Here is a 10928-nt window from a genome sequence, read left to right on the forward strand (position 1 = left end):
GATTCATCAAAAAAAAATGCCTCTGAAATGGACAAACAGCCAGCAAGCCTGGTTTAATATGAAATATGAAACCATTTATTTTTTCAAAACTGTGGCCACCTTTTATTACATAATACCTGCTTACACACACTTTCCCCCTCCATCTATTTAAACAGCTGAGCTCTGCACTTTCAATCTAAATCAATTCTTCACTGTACTCTACATACAGAACATGGTCTTTACGCGCTCTTTAAAAATACATGTGGCATGGATTTTCTCCCGTCCTGTATCTCTGCGGTCCATCACAGCGGCGACTCTACAAAATAAGAGCGTTCACAAGTCGGTTCCTCTGCCACAGCCTGACGTCTGTTTGGGCAAAAGAGCCAAAGCCTGTCATTAGACACACGGGGCAATGGCTTCACTGCTGCTCTGCTGGACCCATTATGAAATAAGTGAACGCTAACCACTTAGCTCGAAGAGCTTTGTAAGAGAAGACACTTGGCAGAAAGTCGCCGTTTGCCGCCACTGTTGGCCAACAAGTGTGCGTTTGCTATTTCATTTAAGAGGCTATGTTAAAGAGTGAGTGCAGGTTCCTGCAAAAGTGCAACTCAACTTTTCCCTTAAGCGCCATGTGGTCGATGTTTGTGGTTTTTCATCGCTAGGCTACGTGACAGGTTTGTGGTGAAATTTGGTTTTGTCTAGACACACATGACTGCTTCAGAATGAGCTGCAGCAAAGACTGAGAATATAATAATCTTATGTTTGGGAGTCTTAGGCTTTACAGTCCGTGTTGAAATATCATCTACAGTGGCCTTAATCATGTTTTTTTTCACTTAACATTACAAACCCGGTGAAAGTGTTCTCCACTGCCAGTCATCCGTCACTTCAGGTTGGTTCAGGATGTGGAAAAAACTGTTGATTAACTTACAGTGCCTGTGCGGTTGCTATGGAAACGATTTGTTCCTGTTAAATACAAAATCCCTTAGGTGTGTTCCCTCAGCGTGCTGCTCCTTTAATATCAGACACGAGCCGAGGGCTAAATCTTTAATGATAATCAGCGATCGCTCTTTCTGAGATCCAGTTATACAGGGATGTGTCGTGCCAAAGTTGAGCTGTGGTACTTTCAGCAGATGTGGTGTCGTTGTCTCTTATCATGTGATCGACTGTCAGAAAACATGTCATAACACTGCTTCCTCTCTCTCCTCTGCAGTTCTCCATATCTGCCTCTAAAGAACTAATGGATCCATAAAAACCCAGAGAAGAACGACTTTAAAGTAGATGCAAGAAGGACAAAAGAAAGTCGTAACCATTGCCTCAAAGGGCCGCATTTTTGAGGAGCTTTTATTGGGTGCTCAGCAGATTTATGATGGACGACCCCTCACCTCCTCACATCACTGTGGTGGACAGCGTCTTGGAAAGCGTTGAGAGTGAAGAGGAGGAAATGTCAAAAGACGACCATCTCATGACCCTGAAGGCCTTGACGGAGAAACTCCGACTGGAGACCAGGAGACCTTCGTATCTGGAGTGGAAGGCAAGGCTGGAGGCAGAGAGCTTCAGAAAGACGGGGGCTGGAAAAGACCAGATTCGACAAGAGGCCAACAACGGGAAACTAGCGGCGCCTAAGGAGGACGCGGTGAACTCTGGCGCGTCGCATCGCAAGCTGTCGTCTGGTTTGCTGAAAGGATTCGGGAATATTGATGAAGCTCTCAGTTGGCTCAGGAAGGAACTGGTGAGACATTGATACAAACACGGTTGGCATGTATATACATACATGTGTGTGTGTATATATATATATATATATATATATATATATATATATATATATATATATATATATATATATATATATATATATACACACACACACACACACACACACACACACACATATACATACATATATACATATACAGTATACACATATGAATCAAACATGAGTATATTTAACAGTGTGTAATAGAGGGTTTATTGGAAATTGAGATTACTACCTAAAAGTATGTTTATATAAGCGTATAATTGCTTAAAAATGCAAATACATTTGTTTTCATAGCCTTGAAATTAGCATTTTTTTCATGTATCTTGTTTTGCCACGTTTCTACTTTAGAAAGGGAGGGGTGTCCGTTTGTTACATTCTACAATCTCACCATTAGATGTCGCTGATTCTTACCCACTGGTCATTTTGGACTCTCGCCTACTGCAGCTTTAATACATGTTCCTCTGCAGATATTTGCAGATAAAGGCTTATCTCATTAGAATTTAACATCATTTACAGTTACTGTCCAGAGGAATCCCATTCAGCCTGAGTGATTGAGACTGATTGGTCCTCAGTCAGTATAGCCTGAGATGTTTCTTCGACACACACACACACACACACACACACACACACACACTCATTTACTCTGACTTAACTCAATTAGTTTGCACATTCACCCACGGTTCACAGGCTTGAACAGAGCACGCAAAGAGGCACCGGCAGAAGCAGTCACATTATTCACACACACTATGCCGCGCAAAGAGATCGGACAAGAGAGATTATTGTAATCTTTGTGCAAATGTTTGCACACACGCAGCAAGCGGACACAAAAGAGAAAAAGGAAACAGAGAGGAACTTGTTCACGGATTCCCCCACTGTGACTTTCCTTTTTTTTGGATTTTCCAAAACAATGAACGCAAGAACCTCCCGTGAATTTAAATCGCATGAATTATGTGTAATCCGTTGTCGGAACATTGTTTGGAATTAAAAACGATGAGGCCTGGGAGAGGAAGAGGAGGAGGAGGTGCTGAGAAATGCAGTTGAACTAAACCAGATATGAAGTAACGGGTGCTCTTTGAGTTTAAGGACATGTGTACAGTGAAAAATATTTGAATAAAACTATAATGTGTTTAAAGGAAACCGCTTAATTGGATGGATCATCATGAATAACTGGAAACTTGGGAAACCTGCTGCCATTATTTGTTTTGTAGTTATATAATTAGAGATATTTCATTCATTACAACTTCTAAGCAGCTATTTAAAGTCTACTTGATTTATTGACTTCATTTATTTTCTTGCAGACCGACATGCGCTTGCAGGACCAGCAGCTGGCGCGGCAGCTCATGCGTCTCCGGAGCGACATCAACAAGCTGAAGATCGAGCAGACGTGCCACCTGCATCGGAGGATGCTCAACGACGCCACCTTTGGCCTGGAGGAGCGCGACGAGCTGTCGGACCTGCTGTTCGAATGCCCGGTGACCCCGGGCCTCGGCCTCTCGGCCCCGCTGAGGCTCATCGGCGTCACGAAGATGAACATTCATTCTCGACGCTTCTCGCTCTGCTAGCGGCTCTCGGGGTCTCGACAGCGCCACGTGTCATATGTTAGACAGTAGTGACACTGAGGTCACAGTCATTACAGTTTATATAATCCTTGACTTCAGTGAGTACAAATAGGTTCAATTACAAACTCACTTGGGCTGCATTTTCAAGCCAAGAAATTTACAGCAGCAGGTGATGATAGATTTGAGACATGCATCAAAAATTGCTTTAAAAATAGAATAGAAGAACTAGTAATAAAATAGTTTTAGTCGTACCTGTCCTTCTCACACCTCAAAGTGTGTAAAAAAAAGTGCACAGTATTAGCTGTAACTGTTTAAATTTAAAAAAAATGTATAAACACGTTGTCATCTCAGGTGCATAAAATCAAAAATGTGCATTTGTTTCTTTTTAAAAAAAAAAAAAAGACAAAAATGTCATATATGACCCACAAACATCTCAAAGTGTCTTCAACAGAATATAAAAGAATTAGTGCTGGGTTGGTGCCGTTAACGCATGACGCGTGTCCATGACGACTGACCAGAAGAAAGACGCGCGTGACGTCATGTTACATTAAGATCTTAATGTAAAGTATTGTTTGTGCTGTTGAAAAGATGCCTTAGCTCTCTCTAAAGGTATTACTGGTTTAGTTTGCCTGGAGTTTCCTCCCATAGTCCAAAAACATGCAGAGTTGGGGATTGGACAAAATGGACAGCCTAAATTGACCATAGGTGTGAGTGCGAGAGTGGATGGTTGTTTGTTTCTACACTCTTAGAAATAAAAGCTCTAAGTAGAACCATATAAGGTTCTTTGATTTTTAAAGGGTTCTCTGGATCAAAATGGTTCTTACTGGAACCATTAGTGTTACCAAGAACCCTTGAAAAACCCTTTCTTCAGGAAATAGGATAAAGTGGTAGAAGATGGATGGATGGATGGACTCATCATGCTCTCCAGTAATCCTGACCTTTTGTTCGCAGCATTGTCTTTTTTTTTAATATTTAAGCTCCAGCAATGAACTGACGTCTACGATGACAGTGTCTGTTTAAAAACAAACGCATGCTGGAATTCCAAGGATAAATACTGAAGCACAACACTGTGAGCGTGCCCCAAGACCTGATTACATGCCTCTTCTTGAAATCCTTCCCATTACGCTGGCGTTTACTCGACTATAATCGGATGCGACATTGGATAAACATCATATACTCGCTCTCATCGCAATACAATTTGTATCCTCACATCTGAATTACATGAAACGCGAGTCAACCTTCGTCCGTCACGCAGGCGGTAAAAATGTCTCGTTGCCCCTTCTTGTGGCCCAGATATGCTGCGGTGCAATCGGAACAGAATCGCGGCATTTGAAAACAGATTAGCTCTAATGTCAACCTGCTGAAGTGGTGGCAATGCGTGACGTGTGCGACTGCGTTTGTACGATCAGCTTTCCGTACCAACACAATACGCCGTCTTTGTCCTCAGAGAAGTGAGGCACGGTGCCACCTGGTAAGAGAACAACGGTTATATGGTCTCGATCTTGCGTTAATAAGCCTATAATCTAGAAGGGACATACTGTGCCTGGGAACTGGTTTGGTAAAATACGATACTCCACGAGGGTCATTGTTAGTGCCTCTTTGTTTACATAAATGACCTGGCAATAAATAACCCATCAAGAGACTGGAGTGTATGAAAGATTCTGCTTTTGATTTGCCATGAACGCAACAAAAAATCTCACCAACGGATCTGCAAACACAGGATATTTGATGATGTAAACACTGACCCAGTGATCTGTTTAATGTTTAACGCAGTTATATCACAGTTGGGGCTGAAATGCAGAGGAATAAATCTAAACGTGACTCCAATGAAAGATGTTCCATTTGTTCTTTTTTGAATTTTAGGATGATTTAGGGTGAACATTTTCAACGACTTCCCAGTAAGAAGATTATGAACAGAGTTTATAAACTGAAAAATAAATAAATAAATAAATAAATAAACAAATCCACTTAATTTTGTACAGATTAAATAAATCAGAATATGCAGGTATGTACAGCAATGTTGCACAACTTTATGCAGCTAGACCAATGTGAACCCTGAGAAACCCTAAATTCCAAGAGGCTAAAAAAAAAAAAGCTTGTACTAGTGAGACAAGCATGGATTAGAAGGACAACGGCAAGCTTTATCAGGGGGCATATTATGCAAAATCAACTTTTTAATCATTTAAATCCTTATATTTGGGACTCTGGTGGCCCTATCGGTTGACAAAGTGTGAAAAAATATGACAACGTGCCTGCTAGAGCCTGCAAATGATCACTTTTCCAAATGCTAACTTCTGTTAGCTCCCAGTAGCCTCTGTGGCTGATGTCATTTCCTGTCCCTCAAGTTTCGTTTTACTTTTTTTTTTTTTAAGGTGGACCTAAAGAGCTACTACCATCATCAAATAACATCACTAGATACTCATATACAGTGTATTTTACCTTTAAAAAAAGGGTTTAATTACATTTTAACTCACTTATTAAACATTCACAATGGGGAAAGTAATTGAACCCTTGGACCTATAAGAACTGTTTGAACCTTCATTGGCAGCAATAACGTCACACAAGTGCTTCTAGTAGCCATGTACTATTACTAGTTTGTTGTTAATCATTTGTGTATTATTAGATAAAGCAAGTACCTTAAAGGGATTGTAGAACTGTCTAGCAGTTATTCAGCGCATTCTGTACGGAATCAGAGTGGGATCGTCATCAAAGCAATCGCAATCAAAGCCTTAACATCCAAGGCACTTCTTATATATAACCAACCCCTTATTTGTGTGTTTTCATCTGTAACTGATCATCAGAACCTGTATGCTTTGCCGGTTTACAACCTATTAAGTAGTGTATTGAGTTGTGTTTAGAATAAAACCTCTTAAAGACACTCGAGTTGTCCGCCATACTTGTTCTGGTCGCCCTTTCCAGAGGGTAGTTTATTGAGCTGTAAGAAGCAGCCGATAAAAATCTGGACAGGGATACTTGAGTAAAAGTACAAGTATCTTCTCAAGAAAATGACTTTGGTATAAGTTGAAGTCACTTTAAAAAAATACAAAATATTACTTAAGTAAAAGTCTTAAAGTCTATGACATTTACTGTACTTAAGTACCAAAAGTCATTTTTCATTTTTTATATAAAATGTACTTACATTTTAGAAGCGAGGAGTTAGGATTGAAGGGTGGTCGGTTCAATTCTTGGCCTCTGCGAGTCTACATGTGTCCTTGAGCAAGGCACCTAACCCCATGTTGAAGCCTGTGAATGGATATGAAACGTGTGAATAACAAAATATACTGTAAAACAGCTCATCAAGACTAGAAAAGCAGAACATAATAGCAACTCTTCTTCTTCTGGTTTTATTGGGTAGTAACGAGTAACAAAGACAGTTGGACACAGCATGGATACATGAAGGATTGGTACTTTGTTCCACTCCAACACTGATTTGTAGTCACTGTAAACCAGATGTAGTGGCTGCTGCCTGTGGCTTTAGAATAGACCTTACAATGGGGGGGGTTTATATTATATAATATTGTCACGCTTGGCCAAATGTGTTCCTCTGAGCTGTGGGACACGACATAGCTCTGGTATCCCACATCCTTTCTTTCAATGAGCCTGTGTGTCTTTTTTTTTTTCGCTCTATAGCCTTTGTTCCGTCTGTGCACGCTCAACAATATCTTGGATAAACAGTTGCCCGGGCTTGAGAATGGGGGTCATCATGCGCAGGTTTTTTTTTTTTTTTTTGAGTCAGTGAACCCCCACTCTCAGATGAGATAGCCCGAGGTGGCGTGCAGTGAAAGACTTTGTTGAGCCTGAGATTTTCATGCATGAGCTCCAGCTTTATGACGGCGTATTGCCGCTAAAAGCCTCAATCTCCTTCTGACTGACCGGCTTCCAAATGGCCTTCACATACATGTTCTAATGATAGTGCTACCCTTTTTTTTAATAATTTAATTAAAAAAAAAAAAGTTTGTTCCAGATAAAAGGGAAAACAATAAGTGCTTTGTGCTGTTGTATACTCATGTTCTACCCAACAGCTGTCCCCGGAGTTTGGCATTTTATTAATTTCATGCCTACACCATCTCATTTACATGAAAATGTGACCCGACAGCCATGAAATCAAGCACCATCTCCGCTGTCGGGAGCATGAAGCCTCCATAACGTACCAGTGGCTGCAATCCTGGTGCCTAAACTAGGCCACGTGGGGATTAAATAAGGTTCTTTCAGGTGATTTTGGATGTACCTTCCCGTGTGTAAAAAGAAAGAAACGAATAAACAACTACCTTTTTTCCCCCCCGATATTCACACATGTAGATGTTTCCGCTCCAAGAATAGTCACAGATGTGACACCTCCGAGAAACACTTCTCACCGTGACTAAACGCTACGCTCTGAGCGTGAATGACTGACAGGAGAAACCTCAGCAAGGTGAGACTGGTGAGAAAAAGTGTTATTTTAAAAGCGCAATTCAGTTTTATTTACCTGAACACATGGGCTTTGCAGACACTCTCTGTCCTCATGGGTTTCTCACTCCTGGTCCTGGGGAGCCACTGCCCCTGCATGTTTTTAGGGGTTTCCCTGCTCAAACACACCTGATTCAAATAAACGGGTCGTTAGCTTACTGACGAGCTGACCGTTTGAACCAGGTGTGTTTGAGTGAGAAACCTTGGAGTGAAGGGAAAACGGCACAAAAAGAAAATGGGAGAAACCTCAGGAAAAGCCACAGAGGAGGAGAGAGTTTAGCCGATAACGGACAAAACATCATATTTAGAGTGGTAAGAGAAGATAACCAGGCCTGTCGCGAAAAGGCAAGCAAACCAAGCAATTGGTTGAAAACAACGACTGGTTATGAATAAAATGCAAGGACAAACTCTGTGAGCGCCCCTTTAATTTCTGTGATAGTCAATGCAGTAGGTGCAATGCAGAGGCGCAGCTTGTGAACAGGCAAGGCAGGCAACTGCTTGGGGCCCCGAGCTGATATGGGGCCCTCCGACACTCAGAGCCTGAGGGCTGTTTTTACTGAAATGTGCAGTGACCAGGTGCATACCCGCCCCCCTTAAAAAACAATGGTTGATTTGCAATGACATCTCAGTAGGAAACCTCCCTAAAGGGGCCCCACCCCACGTTAACCTGTGTGAAGTTATCATTCTGCAAGTTGGAAAATGAAGAGGATTATTTACAGTGTAATGCATATCTTTTTTACTCAGTTTATATATGTTTTTTTCAGTTATTTACAGTATTTTATTGTTCTATATATTTAGATTGTTTTATAATGCGGGTTCTTTACAGTGTAATGTATTTTTTTTTACTATGTTTATATAGTTTTTTAAAAAGCTATTTACAGTATTTTATTGTTCTTTACATTTATATTTTCACATACTTTTTAATTACAAGGTTGTTCCATGTTATTTCTTTCATTTCGAAAAAAAAAAAAATTTGAACTCATACATTTTTCATTGGTGTCAGATTATTTATAACATAATGGTGATGAACACTGGTTGGAAGGGCCCCCTGGGAATTTTTGCTTAGGGCCCCTACAGACTCTAGAATCGCCTCTGGTGCAATGACACTGTTATCGGGGTCCTCCTCAAGGGGGCCCTCTCAGTAGTTGCTGACAGTAGCCAGCCAGGTTTGTGATCCCTAATGCCTTGGCCTCCCATGTCCATTTTGCATGGGGCCTCCAAATTCCTTGAAACGGCCCTTGTGATAATAATTGGGTAACACTTTAGATTAAGGAACACATATTCACCATTAACTAGGTGCTTACTAACATGCATATAAGTAGCATACTAGCCCTTTATTAGTAAATATAAAGCACGTAAACACCTTATGTAGGAAAATTCTTAATTCATGTCATAATAGAGGTAGAATACGGTTATGTAGAATAAGGTGTTAATGCATGCTTAATGATTACTAATAAAGGGCTAGTATGCAACTCATATATTTTTAGCCTAATAGCATAGTTGCCTAAGTCATATTTGAGCATTTTCAGGAAAAAAAGAAAAAACAAATTTTTTTTTAGCAAGCACATTGGTAAAGTTAGGTAGATATCACAATTACCAAAAAAAATGACTTAGGCAACTTTGCTATTAGGCTAATGATAGGTTAGTAAGCACCTAGTTAATGCTGAATATATGTTCCTTAATCTAAAGTGTTACCAAATAATTATCATCGTCGCCATGCGGGATTGGTTGCAGCTTGTCATGTGACCCTGAGAAAAGGACAATTATTTATTGTACAATTCAAAGGATATTATTAATGCTAGCAGTCACGAGTAGCTACATAATATACAATATATAGTAATGGTTATAGTTGTATTAGAAATACATGAAATCATAAATTCATCCTGTTTTCATGTTGATTTAGATATATGTGATGACACTTGTTGAACTACACTTTTGAAAATGTGTGATTTTGCTCGACCCTAACTGCTGTTTTCCATAAACACAAGCAGTGACACCCTTACTTTTTTAATTCTTAATGGTGTGGAAATAAGCGCCGACTTGGAAGTTGGAATTTATGTGGAAGGAAAAGGTGCAACGCAGACCAACGAGGCTTTAAAACCTGACCACACAATTACACACCTGAAAGTATTAAGACAGATTTAGGAGGTCAGAGAAACACTTGGACACATATTTAACTATCAGGGCCTTGAAATAGTTTTGAAACTACAGCATGGAAAATTAATATAGACCCAAATCGCACATTTCTTTTGATTCTGTATGAAGCTATAATGGGGGGATATTATTCAAATTTAAGCAACGGACAGCTATGCAGCCACGGCGTTATTATTATGAGGAGTTGCCTTTTGTTTTAACACTTGAGGAAATCCGTCTCTATAGCTGCTTCATGCTCGCAGATGTTCTGCATATCCGGGGCCATGGAACCAAAACGGTGAGCACAAAAACCTCTTAAAAAAGCTCAGATTCTTTGGTTTTCAGAGCATGGCCAATCAAACCTTTGCTAGCAGGAAGTCAAATGAGGACTTTGCAGAATTACACTGCACCCTATTCCACTGAAAATCTGACTAAACTCACATCGAGCAAAAAATGAAGTCAAGGTTTCTTCCTGGTGTGTGAGCAGACGGTGCAGAGGCAGATATGATAATTGGCAACCTCGCTATAAACAGCATGGGAACTTTAATTAAAGCAATTTAATCATTATGTCCATTGAAAGCAGCGGTGTAAACTTTAAATGACAAATTAGAGGCCAATTAGGACTCAAAGAGCTCATCAAAAACAATCATGTACTCTCCCCATACAAAAAAAGTCCTCAAAGGGGTGCCAAGTAAAAATTAGGAGCGATAAGTGTCTGCTCGGTGAAAGAACAGATTTCTTGCCAAAGTCATCCTTTTGTTTGAGGCAGTGTCTCAAGCCTAACAATGGCTATATGAGCCCAGGTGTAGTGTTCCAGTCTGCAGTCCTACCTCTGCTTCAATCCTCAATGACTCATCAACTTTTAAACTTTTGTTTTGTGCTTTTAAACACAAAGTAACCGTAAAAACTGCAGACCTGTGGAGGAAGTGGCCTCACAGAAAGGAATGTCCTGCCCGTTACTTCGACCGCAGACTCCGCAAAAAAACTAATCCCCCCGAACTTTGAGGGCATTAAGCCACGTAACAGCGTGACTGCTTTGATGAAACTCGGGCCGA

The 10928-nt window shown here is 40.5% G+C and overlaps 1 protein-coding gene across 1 annotated transcript; it reads left to right on the plus strand.

Annotated features, from left to right (window-relative positions):
* Positions 1 to 1345: 1345 nt before the first annotated feature.
* On the plus strand, positions 1346 to 3297 carry fam167ab (family with sequence similarity 167 member Ab; the record flags this gene model as incomplete). Its single annotated transcript, XM_083898545.1, has 2 exons — positions 1346 to 1708; positions 3034 to 3297. The coding sequence occupies 2 exons, from the start codon at positions 1346 to 1348 to the stop codon at positions 3295 to 3297; spliced, it is 627 nt and encodes a 208-aa protein (XP_083754671.1).
* Positions 3298 to 10928: the final 7631 nt, after the last annotated feature.

Source organism: Microchirus variegatus (genome assembly GCF_963457635.1).
Source record: "Microchirus variegatus genome assembly, chromosome: 12".
Lineage (NCBI taxonomy): Eukaryota > Metazoa > Chordata > Actinopteri > Pleuronectiformes > Soleidae > Microchirus > Microchirus variegatus.